At 33.4% G+C, this 23,673-nt stretch overlaps 3 protein-coding genes, 3 non-coding genes and 1 pseudogene across 9 annotated transcripts; 6 read left to right on the plus strand and 1 right to left on the minus strand.

The window, feature by feature from the left end:
- Positions 1-10,616: 10,616 nt before the first annotated feature.
- LOC106382816 lies at positions 10,617-13,653 on the plus strand. Of its 4 annotated transcripts, none has more exons than XM_013822891.3 (8): positions 10,617-10,762; positions 11,167-11,897; positions 11,974-12,154; positions 12,243-12,431; positions 12,511-12,684; positions 12,765-12,899; positions 12,978-13,091; positions 13,172-13,653. In XM_013822891.3, exons 2-8 carry the CDS (start codon positions 11,233-11,235, stop codon positions 13,505-13,507), a joined length of 1,794 nt encoding a protein of 597 aa, XP_013678345.1. In that variant the 5' UTR covers positions 10,617-10,762; positions 11,167-11,232; the 3' UTR covers positions 13,508-13,653. The 4 variants fall into 4 exon arrangements, with proteins under 4 accessions (XP_013678345.1, XP_013678346.1, XP_013678344.1 ...); XM_013822892.3 differs by having other exon boundaries at positions 10,705-10,786; XM_013822890.3 differs by lacking the exon at positions 10,617-10,762 and adding an exon at positions 10,793-11,017.
- Positions 13,654-13,967: 314 nt separating this feature from the next.
- LOC125608470 lies at positions 13,968-14,162 on the plus strand. Its single transcript, XR_007339363.1, has one exon. It is a non-coding gene; the product is annotated as a U2 spliceosomal RNA (small nuclear RNA).
- Positions 14,163-15,155: 993 nt separating this feature from the next.
- On the plus strand, positions 15,156-15,351 carry LOC125608472. Its single transcript, XR_007339365.1, has one exon. It is a non-coding gene; the product is annotated as a U2 spliceosomal RNA (small nuclear RNA).
- A 372-nt stretch (positions 15,352-15,723) lies between these two features.
- LOC106382819 (serine/threonine-protein kinase ZRK1-like) lies at positions 15,724-17,229 on the plus strand. The gene has a single exon (XM_013822896.3). The coding sequence runs from the start codon at positions 16,074-16,076 to the stop codon at positions 17,076-17,078; it is 1,005 nt and encodes a 334-aa protein (XP_013678350.1). The 5' UTR covers positions 15,724-16,073; the 3' UTR covers positions 17,079-17,229.
- Positions 17,230-17,948: 719 nt separating this feature from the next.
- LOC125608471 lies at positions 17,949-18,143 on the plus strand. The gene has a single exon (XR_007339364.1). It is a non-coding gene; the product is annotated as a U2 spliceosomal RNA (small nuclear RNA).
- A 746-nt stretch (positions 18,144-18,889) lies between these two features.
- On the plus strand, positions 18,890-19,861 carry LOC106379032 (serine/threonine-protein kinase ZRK1-like). Its single transcript, XM_022718943.1, has 3 exons — positions 18,890-19,011; positions 19,095-19,200; positions 19,433-19,861. The coding sequence occupies exons 1-3, from the start codon at positions 18,890-18,892 to the stop codon at positions 19,859-19,861; spliced, it is 657 nt and encodes a 218-aa protein (XP_022574664.1).
- On the minus strand, positions 19,424-23,237 carry LOC106379033 (annotated as a pseudogene).
- Between the last annotated feature and the right edge of the window lie 436 nt (positions 23,238-23,673).

The following is a 23,673-nucleotide window of genomic DNA, read 5'->3' on the forward strand; positions in this document are numbered from 1 at the left end:
GAACTTTCATATAATCCGAATGGAGCTGATTTTGATAAATCCGAAAGAGTAAAACCCGATTGGATAAAACTGAAACATGATTGGGAACCCGAATGCCCAAGCCTAAAGTCAAGTTCGATAGAGTGACAAAGAAGTTTCTTAAAACAGGTACCTTCGGGAGAGGTTCTGTACGTTGATCTTTGTGATTCGCCATTAAAGACAGAGAGGAAAGCTTCAAACAATCTCTGGCGCAAGAATGTGGTGCAGAGGTGAACGAGAGAGAGCGGGGAGATTTTGAAGAAGAAGACTTGTGGAAGAAGGTTATGATTGTATAACAAACTCTCACCGTTTACTTTAGCTGAGTCATCCCAATTTTACCAAAATTAATTTGAGAAATTCTCTAGATAGACCTTAAAAAAGTTTTTTTTTTTACAAATATAAACCTTAAAAATAAAAATGACCAAAATAAATTTAAATGTTTTGTGAAAAAAAGTAAATACCCTTATAATTAATTTATCTAGACATTAGAGTTTATAGTTAAAGGATGGGTTTAGGGATAGATTTCAATTTTTTTTTTTTAAATTCAAAATAAAAAAAAATTATTTTGGTCATTTAGTTTTTAAAGTCTATTTTTGTAACAAAAATTTTAAAAAGAGTTATTTGAGAGAATTGCTCTATTAATTAATTTTATTAATTTTTAGTCAGTGTTCAAAAAAATAATTAATTTTTGGTCAACAAAAAGATTTGATTGGACTCAAGCAGAAAGATATAAACGACACTAGACTCCATTGCTACATCATCAGTTTTTTTTTAACAGGTGATTTTCAAATTCAAAATAAATGGTTTTTCTTTGCTACAAAAAGGAGATTTAAGGACATTTAATATTTCACTTATTAAACGAACATGATTTATTCACCAACAATCACAAAACCAATACTAGAAGGGGAAATTACTAAAAAGTTATTTTTTAATAGAAAATGGGGGACTTTGGGTCGGTTTGGACTTTGCAAAAGAGTGTAGTTTTATTTAGTTATTCTTACGAACTACAAAGATATTTTAATTTAGCCCACATATTTTAGAATATTACAGATTTACTTACTAAGTTTACAATAACGATCTACCTTCCACTGTAGATATCTCAATTGACACTACACTTTGTATTTATTACAAATTTGACCAATAAAGTTGACAAAATATGTTCTATGTCCATCTCTCAATCCTTTTTGGTTCTTTTGCCACTTCCATCATCTTTGGAACAGCATCTCTACGTACCTTTGCTTCTAACCAGATCCTTACAGCCACCAATAACTTCGATCCCACTGGTTTCATCGCCTTCGAGGGGATTCCTACGTGGTGGTACAGAGGCATCATCGAAAACAGAACTTACATGAGGTACCTTGCGGATAAAGGTATCGAACCTAAAGTGGTTGAGGTTTACAATGATTTTCTCTTGTCTGCTCGGATGAGCAACCACGTCAAATTTCTCAAACTACTAGGATGCTTCATGAAGTGATTGATCCGTGTTATAAAAATATGGAGAAAGACATGACAAGTGGTCAATGATTTAAAGTGGAAGCATGTGTTGCACTTGATCTCAGATGCTGTGAGAAGATATATAGGTGAATACATACCGACGATGATTGACGTAGCTAAAGAATTCAGGCGGATCCAGACATCACGTTAGAGATCCTCTTTGTTATTGGACTGTAAAGCTAAGTTTTTAAATTCATACATGCATAAAATAGATTGTCACAGGGAAATTCCAAAATGAACGTGAGAGATTAATTAATCTGTTAGATAACCGTAGTTGTAAGTTGTAACGCTTAAGTACTCTGTTTCCACTTTGTCCTTAGTGTTTATAACCTTCTATGAAGTTTCATATGTTTCATATGTTTATGTCCTTCTGAGTTGCAAACTTCAGAAGGAAATGATTGGATTGATAGTTCAATAACATAGGATCTCTAACAGTAACTTAGTCTGAGCATGATCTCAATCATGAGTCTGAATTTGCTTGTCCACTTGACTGTATCTTCCAGCATCTCAGGCTTTAGATGTTAGAATCTAATTTTCTATTCACTCAATCCGTTTGAGTTCTCTAGCTACTTGGATCATCTTCAGCCTGTCTTCATCTCTCTCCTCGCAGCATCTCGGAGCAAGTGTAATACACGCTTAATGTCTCTAGGTATAATGATCTTAGGTAAGGCCAAGTGAAGATAAGTCACTGCATTAGCAATCTCCTTTCCAATTCTTCAATTCTCGCCCGTTAACCATAATAAGCCCTGGATGATTTAGGACTCCATGTTCTGCGTATTCAAACACAAAGACCGGAAACCTAAACTTGAGACAGCTTCCAAATAGTTTGAGAAAGTTGTTGTGGTTCTGTATCTTCCAAGACAATATCATTGTAAGCCTCTCCTACTACCGCACAAAAGACAATATCATTGTAAGCCTATTCCTATATTTTGATACTATTTATAATCCTTTACTTATAACTCCTCAAATTTGCTTCTTTTCAATTTTCCCTTTTATCTAGAGATTAAGTGAGTCTCTAACCTTCTGTTGTTATGACTTTTGAGTGCAATATTAATGGAAAAAGTGTTTAGAGCATCTCCAGAAGAAAATCTATAACTTCAAATACAGAGTTTTATCCTCTCCAAAAAAAAAATTCAAAACTTCAAATTTAGAGTCTTAAGAAGTGAATTCACTACTCAGAACTATAAATTTTAAGTTTCATTTTTTTATATGCATCTTGGTACTTATAATTAGTTATATCTCACATTTATGATTCTTAAGTATTTTCTCATTCATAGTTTTAATCTTTAAAACTTTTGTACATTTTAAATATTTCAAATTTCTTTTTATAAATTTAAAATTTTTATTAATTTTTTTTTAAAAAAAAATTAAAATAAGATTTATAATATTTTAAAAGTAAAATTAAACAACAAGAATGTTACAAAATAAACTTAATAGAATTTTTGAAGAAGATACATGAAGACATAATTATTGCAAAAATTTAAATATTGCAACAACACTAATAATCTAGTAAATTTTCTCCGGAACTTCTAAAATATTGTCCAAACAATTTTTTTGTAACCGAGAACGGAGCATTAAGAAAATAATTTTATGTAATAATATTGTATTTTGCTTGTAGTTTAATATTTAATTATGTGTTTCTATTTATAATTTTATATTTTAATATAAGATTTTATTAATTAATATTACTCTAATATTTTTATATATGTGCTAGTTTTCTATAAAAGTTTTATGGATTTATATTAATTATGACAAATATAAAGAGCATAATGTAAATTATAAATACTTTTAAAGTTAAATTTGAAGTTTTGATTTTGGAGAAGAACACTTTGAAACTTCAAATATAGAGTTTGCAAAACTCTTTAATAGAAAGTCTTTTTAGAGATGCTTTTAGTAGTGACATTGTATAATTCATTTGGTTATGGTCTGGTTTGTTTCTGTAAAGCTGTTTATTGTTAGTCCCTTGTCTTATGACCCTGAACATTAAGTTTATCTAGATCCACTGTAATGATATTCTGGAGAGTCTAAGAAAATACATACTACAGTTTTTGTCATGTAATTTCATTTCCAAGCATACCCTGCCACATTTTCATGGTTTGATCAAATAGGCTCAACTTAGTCTGAGCATGATCCCAATCATGAGTCTGAATTGACTGTATCTTCCAGCATCTCAGGCTTTAGATCTTAGCATCTAGTGATTGTTCTATTCACTCAATCCGTTTGAGTTCTTTAGCTACTTGGATCATCTTCAGCCTGTCTTCATCTCTCTCCTCGCAGCATCTCAGAGCAAGTGTAATACACACTTAATGTCTCTAGGTATAATGATCTTAGGTAAGGCCAAGTGATGATAAGTCACTGCATTAGTAATCTCCTTTCCAATTCTTCAATTCTCGCCCGTTAACCATAATAAGCCCTGGATGATTTAGGACTCCATGTTCTGCGTATTCAAACACAAAGACCGGAAACCTAAACTTGAGACAGCTTCCAAATAGTTTGAGAAAGTTGTTGTGGTTCTTTATCTTAGCAGAAAAGACAATGTCATTGTAAGCCTCTCCTACTACCGTTCACAAGACAATATAACTGTAAGCCTATTCCTATATTGATACTATTTATAATCCTTTACTTATAACTCCTCAAATTTGATTTCTTTTCAATCTTCCCTTTTATCTAGAGACTAGGATAAGACCTGCGCCTTGCGCAGGGTAAGTTTATTTGTATATATTATCGATAATTTATATATTTGATCATTTTATTTATACATATACAATATTTTTTGTTGTTATTATATAATTTATTATCGAATCAATTTTTATTAAAAATTATGGAACAAAACTATAATTAATTTATCATGGGTTGATCGGATTGGACATTAAACAAATTATGACATAAAAACCTTATTTTTTTCATCGAACACATTCTTGAAAAAAAATGAACAGTATTGTTTTCACAGTTGAATTATTTTGACTTTTATCTTCCATATGGTTTTGAAAGCTTTCATATCAACCATCGAATTGATACATGTCATTTTTATATTTTTAATCATATACTTAAGAAAAACTTACATTTTTATAATTTAAAGTTGTTTTAAAAAATTCAAAATATAACATATAAGAAAAAGTCTAACATATAAGAAAAATATAACATATAAGGTGTCATCATTTTTCGTATTTTAAAAGTTGTTTAAAAAATATATATATAACATATAGAATTCTTCATTTTTGTAATTTAAAGTCATTTTAAAAAATAAAAAATATAACATATAAGAAAAAATCTGTTTTTTTATTATATGGTTAATGTGATTGTTTTTTAATAATATAAAATAAAACAAAAGTGAAGAAGGATGCAAAAATTGTTATCAAATCTTTATTATTCATAATCATTAATTGTCATATATATGTAAATCATATTAGGTAATTTCGTAGCTTTTATTTAAGGAAAGAATACACACTTCTTATATTTTAGGTTAGTATAATGTTCTCTAGTGGACATTAAACAAATTATGACATAAAAACCTTATTTTTTCCATCGAACATATTCTTGAAAAAAGTGAACAGTATTGTTTACACAGTTGAACTATTTTGACTTTTATCTTCCATATGGTTTTGAAAGCTTTCAGACCAACCATCGAATTGATACATGTCATTTTAATGTTTTTAATCGTATACTTTACGAAAACTTACATTTTTGTAATTTAAAGTCATTTTAAAAAATTCAAAATATAACATATAAGAAAAATATAACATATAAGGTGTCCTCATTTTTGTACTTTAAAGCCGTTTAAAAGAAATATATATATATAACATATAAAGTTTTCTCATTTTTGTAATTTAAAATCATTTTAAAAAATTCAAAATATAACATATAAGAGAAAATCTATTTATTTTTATTATATGGTTACTGTGATTGTTTAATTTTTTAAATAATATAAAATTAAACAAAAAAGAAGAAAGATGCAAAATTGTTATCAAATCTTTATTAATCATAATCATTTATTGCCTTATATATGTAAATCATATTAGGTAATTCCTTAGCTTTTATTTAAGGAAAGAATATATACTTCTTATATTTTAGGTTAATATAATGTTCTATAGTGTTATATACTTATGGAAAAATGGGACAACTTTAGATTAAACTATAGTTTATATTAGGTGCTCTAGAATTCTTAGAAAATAGATTTAGAAGGCATTTAGATGTGCCACATAAGCAAGGGGTCTTTTTTAATTAATACAAAATTGAGGTTACATCTTTTCAAATGCTTCTCAATTAATATATAGGGGATTAAGTGAGTCTCTAACCTCCTGTCGTTATGACTTTTGAGTGCTATATTAATGGAAAAAGTGCTTAGAGCATCTCCAAAAGGAACTCTATAACTTCAAATATAAAGTTTTTTGCTCTTTAAAAATGAACTTCAAAACTTCAAATTTAGAGTCTTAAGAGCATCTCCAAAAAGACTCTCTATTATAGAGTTTTGCAAACTCTATATTTGAAGTTTCAAGGTGTTTTTCTCCAAAAGCAAAACTTCAAATTTAACTTCAAAATTATTTGTAATTTACACTATCCTCTTTATATTTGTCATAATTAATATAAATCCATAAAAATTTTATAGATAACTAGCACATATATAAAAATATCATAGTAATATTAATTAATAAAATCTTACACTTAAATATAAAATTATAAATAGAAATACATAATTAAATATTAAACTACAAGAAAAATACCACATTATTGCATAAAATTATTTTATTAATGTAACTTTTTCGGTTATACAAAACTTGTTTAGACAATATTTTAGAAGTTCTCAAGAAAATTTACTAGACTATTGGTGTTGTTGTAATATATAAATATGTGTAATAATTATGTCTTCATGCACATATTTTCTTATAAAATTTTTATTAAGTTTCTTTTGTAATATTCTTGTTGTCTAATTCTATTTTTATAATATTATAATTTTTTTTAATTTTTTTTAAATTATGTGTAAAATTTTGTAATTATTGTAAAAATTTAAATATTACAAAACACTAATAATCTAGTAAATTTTCTCCGGAACTTCTAAAATATTGTCCAGACAAATTTTTTGTAACCGAGAACGGTAGCATTAAGAAAATAATTTTATGTAATAATATGATATTTTGCTTGTAGTTTTATATTTAATTGTGTATTTCTATTTATAATTTTATATTTTAGTATAAGATTTTATTAATTTATATTACTCTAATATTTTTATATATGTGCTAGTTATCTATAAAAGTTTTATGGATTTATATTAATTATGACAAATATAAGGAGCATAATGTAAATTATAAATAATTTTGAAGTTAAATTTGAAGTTTTGATTTTGGAGAAGAACACTTTGAAACTTCAAATATAGAGTTTGCAAAACTAGAAAATTTTTTTAGAAATGCTCTTAGTAGTGACATTGTATAATTCATTTGGTTATGGTCTGGTTTGTTTCTGTAAAGCTGTTTATTGTTAGTCCCTTGTCTTATGACCCTGTACATTAAGTTTATCTAGATCCACTGTAGTGATATTCTGGAGAGTCTAAGAAAATACATACTAGTTTTTGTTATGGAAAGTTCTAACCTCCGTTTTGTGGTTTATGGAAGCGTCAAGAATGTTCATGACAATAGCTTAAAAGTCTACCTTGTAGGTAATATAAGCAATTTTTAGGATGTAACACACTAGAATCATGTAATTTCATTTCCAAGCATACCCTGCCACATTTTCATGGTTTGACCAAATAGGCTCAACTGAAAAAGTTGGCATTTAATTTATTTGAATATTTGTTAGCTCCTTATGAACATTGCTCTACTTACTGTTGTTGCTAGCTGCATTGATGATAGTATTTTTTTTAAATTGTTTGCATCTAGTTACAAAAACATCATTTGCGTTATGTCGGTATTACTACTCATTTAAATTGACTTCTATTGAAGCAAAAGTTATTTTCTTGTTGTATTCTAATATATTTTCCTCGTCGTTGGCCAAACTCTCTTGACTTGTCTACAAACTTCTTAACTCAAATAATAAGTTCTTATTAAATAGACTAGAGTCCGTGTCCGCGCTTCGCGCGGATTATATGTTTAATTAAAGAACAGTTTAATTAAAATTAGGAGTTTTGAAGTTTCTGAAAGTGTAAGTTAAGTTTTGTTTTTTTTATAATGTGAAGACGTTAGAAGCGGTGATCATTTTTTTTATAAACTAAAGTAATTTTGAATAATAAATTATGTTGATGAATTTAATATTCGTAAGAGAAAATAGTATTTGAGTGTGCCTATTTAATTGACGTAGAAAGCTGTAACGTAAATTTTAAAAAAGTTGACTGGTGTCATTTGCTATGAGGCTTAGGATAGCAATTTATTTCTCTTTTGGAAGCGTTGTATGATATCAGTATCGTTGTCAAAGTAGAAGCGCGATCCAGGTGTGGTTGTGAGTGATAGTTTTTCTGAAAAAGTGAAATATTTGTAAGCATTTAGTTTGACATAAACTTTATGTTTAGTTTATTACCTACATGTAACCGTAGAATGATACTTATGATGATTACGATTTGGTTTTTCCTGGTAGATATGCGATTTAACTCCCTGAAATTAGACGTCTCCTTGTCTCATAAAGTTAAACGTACCAGTTTGGATCTACAAATAATTATTGTATTATATTTCAAATTTTTTTATATTTTCTATATATCTAGGGTATTAGGGTCATTTTGGGCTTTTTGCTACATGTCATCTCTACAGTTAAAAAAAATAAACATGAGACGGATAATTTTATTTAATGTTGGTAATATCTTATGCATCATCTATAAAATAAACTAGATTTTGACCTGCGCAGGCGCGCGGGTGTATATTTTGAAAAATATGTTGATATTTGTTTTTCATGTAATTATTAGGATTTAGAAAAATGAATCCAAGGAACATAACCGATACCGATCCAAAGATATAGTACCAAACCCAAACATAAATTGATTAAATATTCTAATTATTCAAAATTTTGTTATTTAAAGAACCGAATCTGATCCGAACCGAAGTATTTGGGTATCCGAATTTATCTAAAAATAGATTTATATACTTATATATATTAATTATTTTTAGATTTAACGTATATAAAACATCAAAAATGATACTTTTAAATTGGTTTAAATACTTGAAAATATATATAGATAGTCAAAAGTAAATATCTGAAATAGTTAAAGTATACTCAAATCACCAAAAATACTTAAAATAATTATTGATTTCGTATCCAAAATTTTAAATCAAGCCAATTGATATGTTAAGCTTAAGTATTATGACATATGTTATTCAAATTTATACGTAATATATTATTTTATTTATACATTTTGAGAAATTTAAAATATATAATGATTTAAGACTTTAAAAATAATTTAAATTAGTTATCCAAACCCAAACCAAACCCGCAAAGATCCAAATCGAACTCAAACCAAAATTTAGAAACATTCTAATAAGCTGAAATCTTTGACCCCGAAAACCCAAAATACAAACCGATCAGAACTAAACCCGTATGGGTGTCCAAAAGCCCATCCTTAGTCATTATTATATATCGTATTTTATCATCATATAATTAATCGTATTTTATATGTACCATCATATAAGTAATCATATAATTAATAGTATTTTATACATACCATCATATAAATAATTACATATATTATATTTTTAAAACTTAATATGAAATATGAAAACCATAATTTGAGTTGGTATTTCAAATTGGGCTTTGTATTATATTTTTCTTATATATATTGACAATATTTTTTTATAATGGTTATTGAAAAATAATTTAGTAAAAATCCATTTTTGAATATATGTATATTTTTCAATCAATTTTTGATATAAATCAAATTTGAATTATTATTTTGATTTGAAATATGTATATAAAGTTTAAATTTTGTTTTATGGTTAGTTTAGAAAAAATTTTTTTAGGGAATTAGATTGACCCATTTTGGTATATTTTAAAAGTGGCCTAGATAACTTTTAATTTTTTAAAAAAACATAAGCCCATTACTTTTTTTCTTAATACTACTATCCTTGTTTTCAAACAAAAATATTTTTTTTTAAAAGACTGCAATTCATGTTTCCAAACACTCCAAATTTTTAAAAGTCATATTCAAGTCTCCAAACACTCCAATTTTGTACTTGAGTTTTAATAAGATAGATATATATTCATATATAACATTCCAGATTTAGTAATATTATTATTTTTATATAATTATACAATTTGTATTACTAAAGCTTTTAAAAATATGCAATTTTTAAACATCTAAATATCTAATCGTATGATATTTAGTTTTTTTATATATTTACAAAATTTTAAAAATATTGTTTAGGCCAAATGTTTGATAATTATACAATTTTATATCATTTTTATTAGTTTTATACAATTTGATATAATATATATCAAATCTATATTAAATTTTATTAAGATAATAGTAAAATCTATAACATTTAAGAAAATTTATTTTTAAATATAAGTTAGAACAACACTAAGAACCTCAATTGAAATAGCATAATAATGGGATGCGTGAGAAGCTTTGTGATTCAACACGCCTTCGGTCACTGTGGCGAAAGACTAAACAAAAGCATGTAATTTCATAAAATAGAATGAGCTTCTTAGTTTCTTGGTATCATATACCGTAAATGGATATTAGGCTCACTTCAGTATTGACTGGGATTCAAATAAATTGTTTGGGCTTCGTAATTGATATGGATATCAGTCCAGTCTAAAATGAGCTGGTAGATTGATTGACCAGGAATTTTCTGCCTATGTGGCACACCTTGTAAACCTCCAAAATAGTTCCTTTTATATAGTAGGATAATCCTCGAAGTTGCTTTTCTACATCGTCTTAAAATAAATAAAATATCATTACATTTATTTCGTTGTGGATATAAAAACATAACAATCCGAATCTAAATCACAATCACTGTTTGAGGAAGTGGAAGGCAAATAAGATCTGAAATGACGAAAGTGAAAGGGACAATACAGTCATCAATCATCATTGCTTCGGTTAACTTAAAGTAAACAGTACAATGTGACCGACAACTCTCGGTAAACCACTTGAACCACCGACAAAGCTGCCCGGTTAACATGTAACGGCATCACTCACAACGACCACGATCTTCACGGTCCGTCATGTTATTAAATGCCTCTCATTTAAATCATGTACTCATATGCAACCCGCGAGCCAGATAAAGTCGCTTTTACGGTTTCTAGATAAAGAAAGCTCTTTTGAGAAACAAAACAGGTGTATTGGTGATCCCCAAGTGAAGTAGTTGTTAACTTGTTCTTGTTTTTGCGTTCTTCTTCTTTTTATGTTTCATATGTTTCGATATTATGCACTTTACATTCTTCTTGTTTCTCTCTGAAACTGAACCATGATTCATACTTCTTTGAAGTGAAGTTCTGTAGGTTGATCAAATCTATATGATGAAAATCATTCTTGTGATCATTCACTAGATACAAAGAGAATGCACTCATTTCTATAAACAACTAGGAACTTGTGAGAATCTATTTGATTGCTTGCCCTTTTTAGTACTATTATATAAATCTTTTTCATGTGCCAATAATGTCGTTTCCTTTTTATATCCTAATTTGCCTTGGGAATATACACAACTGAGTGTTTTGTCATTTTCCTCTGTTTCTTTTTAGACTCTTTAACTTGGAAGTTGTTAAGTAACTGCTGCAACGGAGAAGAAGTGAAGAGAGTTTGGTGATATGATGAAGGGAAGAACATCTAACACTGTACAGTCCAATAGGCCTACAAAAAATGGGAGAAGAGATCAAAAGCCACAGAAGAAAAACGGTGCTACAAGAGCTTCAGAGCAAGAAAGACTCAAGCCTTTGGAAGCTAAAGAAGAATCTAAGGTCTCCGAATCAGTAAGTCTTACAACTACACAAGCAGATGATAACACCGTGAATGGGTCTTCAGAGAGTCATCCAGAGTCCGAGTCTAGTGAAGTCGCAAAGAAACAAGAGACTGTGAATGGCTTGGTGAAAGATTTTGATGACGATAAGAGAGCGGATCTTTTGGTTGAAGAAGTTCAAGAAGATGCTTCAGATAATGGCATTAGTAGTGGAAGTGAGAAAGAGGCAAGTGAAGATGAAGAAGCATTGAAACAAAAGGTTGAGAGTTTGGAGACAAGAATTGAGAAACTTGAAGATGAGCTAAGAGAAGTTGCAGCTCTCGAGATTTCTCTCTATTCGGTTGTACCAGACCACTCTAGCTCAGCACACAAGCTTCACACTCCTGCTAGAAGAGTTTCAAGACTCTACATCCACGCTTGTAAACATTGGAGTCAAGAAAAGCGAGCAGCTGTTGCTAGAAACACAGTCTCTGGTCTCATTTTAGCTGCGAAATCTTGCGGAAATGATGTTTCAAGGTAACACAAAGCTCAACTTAACACCATGAGTCTTGTACCTACCTTTCAGGATCTTGATTTCCTCCTTATGTTTCAGATTGACGTTCTGGTTATCAAACATAGTTACTCTGAGAGAGATCACTTCACATGCGTTTGGGAGTGAACATAATGGTTCAGAGAAGCTAAAAAGAACTAAGCAGCCAAATGGTTTCACTGCAGCACTGGAGAAAGTTGAGTTCTGGATTTTCTCTAGAATTGTTGAATCTGTTTGGTGGCAGGTGAAGTATCATTCATTGACATTTTAAGAAAGATCTTTTCATTTTCAGGTATCTCAAAACTTTTTTCTTGTTCTGTCCTGTCTTTCAGGTCTTCACTCCTCATATGCAATCTCCCGAAAATGTCGGTAAAACGAATGAGAAACTAAAGGGAGATCAAGAGCAAGGAAGCTTTTCAATTAGCCTATGGCAAAATGCTTTCAAAGCTGCACTATCAAGGCTTTGTCCTACGCGAGGAGAAGGACATGAGTGTGGTTGTTTACCTATCTTGTCTAAAATGGTACTCATATTCTACATTTTTAAAGTCCAAAGAAGTAACATAAACTAGCTATTGTAATATTTTATTTGTCTTTAAACAGGTAATGGAGAAGTGTATAGCTAGAGTTGATGTAGCCATGTTCAACGCTATACTACGCGAATCAGAACACCAGATTCCCACAGATCCTGTCTCTGATCCTATTCTTGATTCCAAAGTTCTGCCTATAACTGCTGGAGACTTAAGCTTTGGATCCGGGGCACAGCTTAAAAACGCGGTACAACTTCATGAAACATGAATCATATCATTCACTTCACATGAGAATGTTTCTTGAATGTTATAATCTCTCACTTGTAGATTGGAAACTGGTGTAGATGCCTCGCTGAAGACTCTCTAGAAGAAGATGAGAAGTACTTCAGTTTGTTAAACGAACTTAGCGATCTACTTATGCTTCCTAAAGACATGCTTATGGACTTGTCCGTTAGAGAAGAGGTTCTTGTTTTGATATCTCTTTCACTCTCAAAGTTCTTGGTCAACCTAATGACTTTGTTTTTTTGGATTGATTCATAGGTATGCCCATCGATTAGTCTTCCATTGATAAAAAGAATACTCTGCAACTTTACTCCTGATGAGTTTTGTCCTGATCATGTCCCTGGAGCTGTCCTAGAGGAGCTTAACGCTGAGGTAAACAAAACTCCAATCCTTTTTTCTTACTCTATGCACTCACTATAACCCTTTTGTTTGTTTGTTTGGTTTCTCATCAGAGCGTTGCGGAGCAGAAGTTATCAGGAGTTAGCTTTCCTTATGCATCTTCACCTGTTACATACGTTCCTCCATCATCAATCAATGTAGCAGATAAAATTTCAGAGGTAGGAGACATCTCTAGAATGTCGAGGAACGCGTCTGTGATACAAAGAAAAGGATACACAAGCGATGAGGAGCTTGATGAGCTGGATTCTCCTCTTACGTTTGTTATTGACAAAGTGTCTGTATCACTAAGTTCAGGACACAATGGGAAGGTGAAGCAGCAAGATGAGCAAGTAGGTGAAGTGGTAGAGAATGCAAGATATGAGCTTCTTAGGGAAGTGTGGTCGATGTGAGTGATTGGAAGCAAAACATGTTTAGATTTTTAGTGAAGCTCTTGTTACTTCTGAAACAAATTAAGTAGTTTCCAAGTTATTATATGTAGCTGTAAGGATTTTAATGAATACAGCGTCTGAAGTGGCAATAAACTCTTTTAACAACAGTCTCACGCAGAGAAACCGATAATAGCAAAAGAGATGGAATGAACCCACTTGAAAATTTCAAGGCTGTTCTGTATGAACTCAGTGGACAACCAATTTTATCCGTTTCTGCTTTTGAAGAACTTTTTTGAAGTTTCTGTGACCAATGGGAAAGAACCGACAGTTGAAACTTGAAAGTTAATCTGTGGAGACTAGTAGAGAGGCATTGGTCATAGGATAGAAAACGATATTAATAGAGTCCCACATCGGTAAGATAGAGAGGCATGGGTCATAAGCTAGATGGTATAAAAAGAAAGTTGAGCCTCACCTCCAAATCATACCTTTCTCGGCCTTTTGGCTAAGATCAAGTGTAGTATCTGTTCTTATCAGTTTAATATCTGATATGTGGGTCATTGGCCTGCTCGATATTAACTTTATTTTTTAAGGGAGAAGACCCATCAAGATAGCTTGCTATCTGGGTTTTCACGAGTCGCCCATGCGTCGCACTACTGCACGGGCTGGCTTAACCCGCCAATCACAGTTCAACTCTTACCCAATAGCTCTTGCCAAACGCTGTGTGGAAATGTATGAAACACATAGACAACCCACTTAGCTTTGCAGTTCCATTTAAATTCAATAAAATGTTTGAAGGTTGTAGCTCGAGCAACAGCTGTTGTGAAGGTAAGAAACCGCTATAGAAATCTATTTCACAATCTTAATTTACAAAACATTCACAAATTTGGAATATAGTAAATATACGTTCTGCATATTCACAAACTAAGACCTGATATTCACTAATTTGAGGAAGTTTTTTTGACATATAAATTCCTTACAGGTGACACTATAATCTTTGTTGTTTGTTTGTTTGGTTTTATCAGAGCATTTCAGATCAGAAGTTATCAGGAGTTACCTTCCCTTATGCAGCTCCACCTGTTACATACATTCCTCCAACATCAACCAATGTAGCAAAGAAAATTTCAGAGAGGAGACATCTCTAGAATGTCTAGGAACGCGTCTGTGATACAAAGGAAAGGATACACGAGGGACGAGGAGCTGGATTCTCCTCTTACGTTTGTTATTGACAAAGTCTATGTATCACTAAATTCAGGACACAATGGGAAGGTGAAGCAGCAAGACGAGCAAGTAAGTGAAGTGGTAGAGAATGTAAGATATGAGCTTCTTAGGGAAGTGTGGTCTATGTGAGTGATCTGAAGCCAAACATGTTGGGACTTTGGTGAAGCTCTTGTTACTACTGAAACAACCAAGTCTTGTCGAAGTGATTATATTTAGCTGTAAGGATTTTAATGAATATGTTGTTAGAGAAAACTGTATTTAGCGTCTTAAGAGGCAATAAAACTCTATTTAACAACATCGTCACAAGAGAACTGTATTTAGCGTCTTTGGCTCTTTGCTTATGGCTTAGACACTACAGAAGGATACTTCTAACGTCCCACATCGGTAAGATAGAGATGCATTAGTCATAAACTTCACATATAAAAAGGAAGCTGAGCCTTTGTTCCAAATCATACCTTTCTCGGCCTTTTGGCTAAGATCAATTGTAGTATCTGTTCTTATCAGTTTAATATCTGATATGTGGGCCATCGGTCCTCTCGATATTAACTCTACTTTTTAAGGGAGAAAGTCCACTAAGATAGCTTGCTATCTGGATTTTCAAGAGTCACCCATGCGTTGCACTACTGCACGGGCTTGGCTCAACCCACCAAACAAAGTTCAACTCTTAACTGATACCTTGAGACAGAGATAGACAAACCCACTTAGCTTTGTAGAAGTTGTAGTTCTTGAGAAGGCAGTAACATTCCCAAACTTGAACTGTTGTAATGTACGCGTTCAGCATAGTCACAGTTTGAGGAAGTTCTTATCTCACCATTGATGAGAGCGCTCTGTCGGAACAGATGTGTATAAATTCCTTATGGATCTTTTGATTAGGACACGCAGGTTTTCGAGCACACCTCTGTTTTGTACATAAACACTCCAAGAGAAACATGTGACCACTCTAGCTGAAGTAGTTGGTGGACTATGATAAGATGATTTGGTTAGCAGAGAAAGTTAGATGAGATTTTCTAATATGGAACAATAGCCGTTGATTTGTTTCTGAGTTTTTCTTCCTCTTTGTCTTGTTCATCAAGCAATTTATCTTCTGATTTCAGTACAAATAAAACTTGACAGGAGATCACTTCTTTCGGAGAAAAGACGAGGATGGTTCAAACTTCAAAGGGAAAGTGTTGTCGGAACACAAGTTGAGTCAAAAGGAAGAATAATTGAATATAAAATTCGATATTCTATCAAAATATGTTGATTATTATATTTCCGACAAAACTTTCCCTTTGAACCATCTTATCTTCATTTCTCTTGTCAAGAAAAGGAAACTGTAAGATCTTCTCTCTCTCCCTCACAACGTTATCAGAGTCGTCATCATTCAGCGATGAAATGCTGGAGAAGGAAGAAGGAGAAGGATAAGGCGAGAAAATGCTTCCTGGAAAACGGAAGCATGTTTCTTGAGCAACTCATCGCCGACTGTAACGGCATATCAAACCCTATCCGAATGTTCTCTTCCGACCAAATTTCCAAGGCCACGAATCACTTCGATCCCATGTGTTCTCTCCCGCATATTTCGTCTTACTTCACCTGGTACAAGGGGATCATCGAGGGCAGATCTTACGTGATCAAGAGATTTATACATCCATTGGTTGGAGAAGAAGAGAGAGCTTACAGCGATATTGCCTTGTCTGCTCGGGTAAGTAATAATCACAGTGGTTTCCTCAAACTCATTGGTTCTTGTCTCGAATTTCCTTATCCGGTGTTGGTATTTGAAGACCTAGAATATACACCTTTGAACATTCGAGGAAGTGTTGGTTCCGAGGACGGGCCGTTGCTGCCTTGGAATGTACGTTTGAAGATTGCAAAGGAGGTTGCGACTGCTATAACTTATCTTCACACTGCTTTCCCTAGAATCATTCTACATAGAGATATCAAGGCAGCTAATGTTTTCTTGGATAAGAACTGGAAGGCTAGCCTCACAGATTTCTCTAGCGCCGTGACACTCCCTGAGGGTAAATCGTGGGTTGAAGAGATGGTGTTGGGAACTATGGGATACGTAGATTGTTATTATATGGCCACGGGCATAGTGACAGAATATTCAGATGTGTTCAGTTTTGGAATCCTTATGCTGGTTCTTTTGTTGGGACGACCACAACTTCTACCAGATGGGCACTCGGATTTTCGTACTAGTGTTCTTGATTATGTGAAGGATCGGCGAGAGAGAGGAGAACCTGTTGAATTTGGGGGTGATTCGAAGGACATGAGGCCTGGTCAGATGAATATGTTTCTAGACCTGGCACTCAGATGCTGCGATGTGAGGAATGAAGACAGGCCAAAGATGATCTTGGTTGCAAAAGAGATTAAGCTTATAGAACAAGCATCACTCTAGGATAGTCAGATTTAAGATTTGAGATTGTGCTCATACCTAGTTGGGTTGTGTATTGTGTATTGCTCTCCCATTTCTGACCATTAATATTTTGTAAGATTTAATTTTCTGAGTAAAACTTTCATTCTGTTTAGAAAAGAGTTTTGAGGGTACATACATCTATCTTTGGGTTTTAAAAGCAGGCAGAACAGGTGAGATGGTTTTCATTTCAGACAGACAAGCTTTGATGTTGAAGAACTGACTCCAGGTGCAAAAGAGTGAGTTTCAAACTTGTTGACTGCAAAAAGTTGACTTTCTGAAACTCTGATGGCTTCAGATTCAACAATATCTTCACGAGGAGACAAATTTGACTGCCATTAACATTTGTAAGACATCAAAAGCATTTCTTTACTGAGGCAAAAAGACATGATCTTCGTAGGGAAGTGTGGTCTATGGGAGTGATTTGAAGCATAACATGTTGAGATTTTTAGTGAAGCTCTCGTTACTTCTGAAACAAACAAACAAAACAAACTCTTTTCAAGTTATTATATGTAGCTGTAAGGATTTTAATGAATATGCTCTTTAGAGAAAAACTGTATTCAGCGTCTGAAGAAATAAACTCTTTTAACAACAGTCTGATACAGAAACGCCAATAAGTAGCAAACAAAGATGGAGAACCATTGGAAGAGAAAGAATGAACTTAAATTTGAAAATTTCTGACTGTTTTGTACTTTTGTATGAACTCAATGGAACCAGCGTGAGTTTCCTGAACAAACCAAGTTCATCTGTTTCTGCGTGTGAAGGATATTTCTAAGAGTCCCACATCGTAAGACAGAGAGTCATTAGTCATATACTTCACACTATAAAAAGAAAGCCTAACCCCACTTCCAATTCATACCTTTCTCGGCCTTTTGGCTAAGATCAAGTGTAGTATCTGTTCTTATCAGTTTAATATCTGATATGTGGTCCATTGGTCCACACGATATTAACTCTATTTTTTATGGGAGAAGGCCATTAAGATAGCTTGCTATCTGAACCTTCATGAGTCGACCATGCGTTGCACTACTGCACGGGCCTGGCTCAACCCACCAAAAACAGTTCAAGTCTTAACACACAGAAACACCACGTAGCTTTGTAGTGTTCCCATTTGAATTCAAGAAAATTTCAGAAGGTTGTAGTTCTTGAGAAGACGGTTTGGAGCTAAGAAACCACTATAGCTATCTCTTTTGCCATCTTAGTTTATCATACTCACAAAACTAAACCGGATATTCTCAAACTAAAGACAATATCCTTACAATTTGAGGAAGTTCTTGTAACCGTTCACCATTTAATGTATCAAAGGTGGTTATTGAGCATATTTCTGTTTTGTACATAAACTCCAAGAGAAACATGTGATTGCTGAAGTTTGTTGGTGTGTTATATGATTAGATGATTTGGTTAGCAGATTTTGATTTGTCATTGCAAAGCTCGATGAGATCTTCCAAGGAGACATTTCCAGTCTCTTGAAACGATCTTAGCGGTTGATTTGCTTCTGAGTTCTTTTTCATTGTCTTGTTTATCAAGCAATTCATCTTATGATCAATACCATGAGTACAATTAAAAATAACTTAACTGGAGATGACTTCTTTCGGAGAAAAGATGAGGATGGTTCAAAGAGAAAGTGATGTGGGAACACAAGTTGAGAGTCAAAAGGAATAATAACTGAAATATAAAATATTAGATATTTCGTTTTAACATATGTTTATTATTTCGACAACACTTTCCCTTTGTCCTTTGAACAATCTCATCAAGAAAAAGGAAACTGTAAGATCGTCTCTCTCTCACTCACAACGGCGATGGAATTCTGGAGAAGGAAGAAGGAGAAGGGCAAGGCGAGAAAGTGGTTTCTAAGAAATGGAAGCAAGTTTCTTGAGCAACTTATAGCCGACAATAACGGCATGTCAAACCCTATCAGAATGTTCTCTTCCTATCAAATCTCCAAAGCCATCAATCACTTCGATCCCAAGTATTCTCTCCCTGATATTCCATCACCCTTACCAGGTACAAGGGAGTCATCGAAGGCAGATCTTACTTGATCAAGAGATTCACAAGGCAAGTGGGTGGAGAAGAAGAGAGTGCTTACAACGATATTGTGTTATCAGCTCGGGTAAGTAATCACATTGGTTTCCTCAAACTCAATGTTGGTATTTGAAGACCTAGAATATAGATCTTTGAACACTCGAGGAAGTGTTGGTAGCTTGGAGACGCCGGTGTTGCCGTGGAATGTACGCTTGAAAGATTGCCAAAGAGGTTGCGATTGCTATAACTTATCTTCACACTGCTTTCCCTAGAATCATTGTCCACAGAGATATTAAGGCAACTAATGTTTGTTGGATAAGAATGGGAGGGCTAAGCTCACTGGTTTCTCGCTTGCCGTTACACTCCCTGAGGGTAAGACGTGGATTAAAGATAGATTGGCTGGAACTTTCGGATACATAGATCCTATTTATCACTTAACGGAAATAGTGTCAGAATACACAGATGTGTTCAGTTTTGGAATCTTGATGCTGGTTCTTCTGATGGGACGACCACAACTTCTATCAGATGGGCACTCAGTTTTTGGTACTAGTATTCTTAAACATGTGAAGGATCTGCAGGAGAGAGGAGAACCTGTTGAGTTCGGGGGTGGTTCGAACGACATGAGGCCTGGTCAGATGAGAATGTGTCTCGACCTGGCACTTAGATGCTGTGAGGAGAGGAATGAAGACAGGCCGAAGATGATCTTGGTGGCAAAAGAGATTAAGTTAATAGAACAAGCATCAATTTGAGATTATGCTCATACCTAGTAGGTTTGTGTATATGTGTATTGCTGGATTTCTTGTAGTATATGATTTTTTAGTAAGACTTCATTTCAATGAAGAAAGAGTTTTGAGGATACATAAATCTTTCTTAGGTTCTGTTTCAGAATCTAAGTAGTAAGTAAGGATACTAGTAAGAACTTACATCAAATTATTCTTATTAAAATTGTTTATCAGGATTAAGCTTAAAATCCAAAACTTCATGAAATTTTTGCGGTGGTCACTCTGATAAGCGATTAAGTACTCTTCTTATTGCTTATGGAACCAGTTACAATCTCAAGTCACCAAACGATGCCTTGAGCCATCGAATCCAGAGAACAATCTCTCCGAATCTGCCTTCTTGAAGAGATGAACTCAACAAGCCTATTGATCAAGTCTAACAAAACCGATCACCAACAAGAAAGGTAAAGCTTCTATTTATACTCTTTCATTAATCTTCTCCTCTCTAACTGTCATCTGTTTTTCTCTTGCCAGCTCAACAACCCTCAGCCACATCAGCACTAGCATTCAGTATCTATAACAATCAGACACCACGGGATAAGGTAGTGTCTTGAATGCACTTTCAAGATTGACTTTTAGAAGCACCTTTAGGCCTTTCTTGTCTTTGGAGATACACTACAGTATCTGATATTAAAGTACTGTCTTGAATTCATTATAAAGATACGTTACAGCATCTGCAATCTTCATGGAGATCTTCAGTCTCACGTACCAATGTAAGTGATCTTTTTTTTGTTTCTTCTTCTTCCCACTTGAAGATACTACAAGTGTTAGGTACAGACTATAGTAGCCATCTTGTGTTTCTATGCCTTTCCTGCAAGCCAAACAGTTCATATACATAAACTTGGTTGCGAAACAAAAGCACCACTTTCATTTAACAGAAGTTGCGTTAAGAATCCAAAACAAGTTGTGACACCACTGAGAAAAGATATATCTCTCAAGTATTATAGTGCAAGCATATACACACACAACAAAATAAACAGGGGATCTTTAAAAATAATCATATCTCTCAAGTAGGTTTCTCTATCTTCTTGAGTTCTTTTGCAACATCTATCATGTGAAGCTCTTTTTCTCCTGGTCTTACACATCTAAAAGCAAGCTCTATGAATGCTTCCATTTGCATTCTTACATCCTCAGGTACGTCCCAACTCGCTATCCAACAGCGACGGGTCTATCAGTTCAATCAAAGCAATAGACAGGCATACAGGAAGATATCCGACTTTCCTGTCAAAAGGATAAGCATGATGATCCAAGGCTATATATGTTTACGTTAATCTCAGAATGTTCGGGTAAAAATCGATGAGCCAACTTTGGGCCAGATCAATGTGGATTGGGTTGGACTATTTGGATCGGGCTGATACCATGTTAAGTTAGATGGACTTTCAACCTAAAACAATTGCTGATAAGTGTATTGGCTCATCTATCTTATATATTGCTTAGGATCCCTTCCAACTACCGATGTTGGAGACTTAGTCTTTAATAAGTAATAACCATGTTCTTTACACTAGATTCTCCTTCTGGAATCAGTACACTGATACTGAAAGAAGAGAGCTTAGCAGTAAAGTTCTCATCCAAGAAGATAGGTCACAGCTTCTGCAATCTCCTTATCAATCTTCAACCTTGCGTTCCAAGGAAACGGTCTTGTGGCTCCATATCTAGCACGTTTTATACAGTTTAAAGCTCAGCTCTCCGGGTATTCACACACGAGAACGGGATGTTGAAACTCTAGACAGCAGCCTATGAGCTTAAGAACGTTTTTATGGCTACTCATCAAAGATGGCAGTGATGTCATGTTGAGTCGAAAAGGGAACAGTCTTGGTATTTCTTGATCATTACGGGCTTGTTTTGGATCATACCTCTGTACCATAGGAATCTGTCTTCGGAGGTTATATAGTTCCAGTCGAAGTTGTTTGTGGCTGGAAGGATTTGGTGGGAAGAAAATGTACGGATAGGGTTGTATATCTCTCCGGAAGATGCAATGAGTTCCTCCAACAACAAGCTCCTATTCTTCTGGAAATAAATCTCCTCTTCTTTATTCTTATTCTTCCTCTTGTACAAACCCAACATCTCTAAACACAGAATCTGAAGTTTGAAGATCGTCTAATGGATGCAAGAAAGAAAGAGGGAGAGAGTCAACTTTGGTAGGCTGTGGTTCGGTAGGACCTTCCTTCCCCATCAAGTTAACTAAATATACTCTTGATATTTGACGCAGAATCTTTGTTAGTTAGGCCTTGTTTGCATTAGGAGGCCCATACACCTAAACCAATCCTTGGTTGCTTTTTTTTTTTAATTCGGAGTCTTTTTCATGGTTCTTCACGGATTCTTCTAATGGCAAAGAGAGAAGGAGTTATTGGCTAGCTTCATGAAAGACTTGTATGAGAAAGATAAGCTTGATGAAGTGACTGACCCATTTTATACAAAGATGGTGAAAGACATGACAAGTGGTCAACGGTTTCAAATGGAAGCATGTGTTGCACTTGCTATGCTGTGGGAAGGTAGATGAATCCAGGCCAAAGATGATCGAAGCAGCTAAAGAGCTCAAGCGGATCCAGACATCACTTTACAGATCCTCTCTGTTCTTGGACTATAAAGCCAAGTAATAAATTTATACATGCATTGTCTTAGGGAAACCGGACAATGAACAAGAGATTAATTAATCTGTTACATAAACTTAGTTATAACGCTTAAGTACTTTGCAAATTGCATCATTGCTTGTGACAGAATATATGCATGTGTACAGCTTTGGAGTCTTATTGATAATTCTTCTCACTGGTAGATCAGTTACTTCACAGGATCTGAAGCCTATCCAGTAGGTCTTTTTGAATATGTGAAAGGTTTATATGAGAATAAGAAGCTCAATGAAGTGATTAACTCTATGATGATGAGATACACAGTACAAGTGCTCAAATCTTGCAGGTGGAAGCTTGGTTTACTTGCACTGACCGAAGATGATTCAGATAGCTAAAGAACTCAAGCGGATTTTGACATGATTTTTAAGAGATACTCTGTTCTGAACTTTACACAAGTTCTGTTACATTTGCTTGGACTATATGTAGCTACGTAACAATCATTGTATTATGTATATTATGAAGTATGGAAATTCAGTTTCTTTGCACCCTACGTATATCATTACAATATTTCACTAGTAAGACTGCATAATAGATAGATAAATCTGTTTTAAGTGTCTTACCAGAGAAGTTTGTCTTTTTGGTTTGTGAAGCTTCTTTGACCAATGTAAAAAGAACCTACAATTAGGGATGTCAATTAGGCTATCCATATCCAAATGGATTTATCCAATTGGAAAATTTCATTTTCTGGACATATTGGTCAAAGCCCAATTAGACCACGCCTAAATAAAACCGATCCAAATAAGATCATAAACAAATAGATTATCCATGGAGCCAAAAAAATAAAAAAGTTATACTTTTGTTAGAAAAAAATATTTTCTTTTGTGATTTTACCAAAATACGTAACTTCACAGTTTTAGCAAAAAGATATAATTTTATATGTTTTTAATGGGAAAAGTGATTTTATGTTTTCGACGGCAAAAAGTGATTTTACAGTTTTATCGAAAAACATGATGTTGCGGTTTTGGTGAGAAAAATTGATTTGGTATTATTAATGGGAAACATTATTTTGGCGGTTTTTGTAGAAAAAACATGATTTTGCGATTTGGCAAAAAAACGTGATTTTGCGATCTTGGCGTAGAAAATGTGATTTTGCAGTTTTGGCAGGAAAACATGATTTTACGAATTTGACGGGAAAACATGCTTTCCGATTGGGGG

Source organism: Brassica napus, chromosome A4 (genome assembly GCF_020379485.1).
Source record: "Brassica napus cultivar Da-Ae chromosome A4, Da-Ae, whole genome shotgun sequence".
NCBI lineage: Eukaryota > Viridiplantae > Streptophyta > Magnoliopsida > Brassicales > Brassicaceae > Brassica > Brassica napus.

Bases quoted from the DNA above. Each gene is read 5' to 3' on its own strand.
- LOC106382819 (XM_013822896.3), top strand. From the start codon at position 16,074: ATGAAATGCTGGAGAAGGAAGAAGGAGAAGGATAAGGCGAGAAAATGC.
- LOC106379032 (XM_022718943.1), top strand. From the start codon at position 18,890: ATGGAATTCTGGAGAAGGAAGAAGGAGAAGGGCAAGGCGAGAAAGTGG. The intron at 19,012-19,094 runs GTTCTCTTCCTA...CACCCTTACCAG, and splicing joins ATGTCAAACCCTATCAGAAT to GTACAAGGGAGTCATCGAAG. The intron at 19,201-19,432 runs GTAAGTAATCAC...TTGTTGGATAAG, and splicing joins ATATTGTGTTATCAGCTCGG to AATGGGAGGGCTAAGCTCAC.
- LOC106382816 (XM_013822891.3), top strand. From the start codon at position 11,233: ATGATGAAGGGAAGAACATCTAACACTGTACAGTCCAATAGGCCTACA. The intron at 12,685-12,764 runs GTACAACTTCAT...TCTCACTTGTAG, and splicing joins GGGCACAGCTTAAAAACGCG to ATTGGAAACTGGTGTAGATG. The intron at 12,900-12,977 runs GTTCTTGTTTTG...ATTGATTCATAG, and splicing joins ACTTGTCCGTTAGAGAAGAG to GTATGCCCATCGATTAGTCT.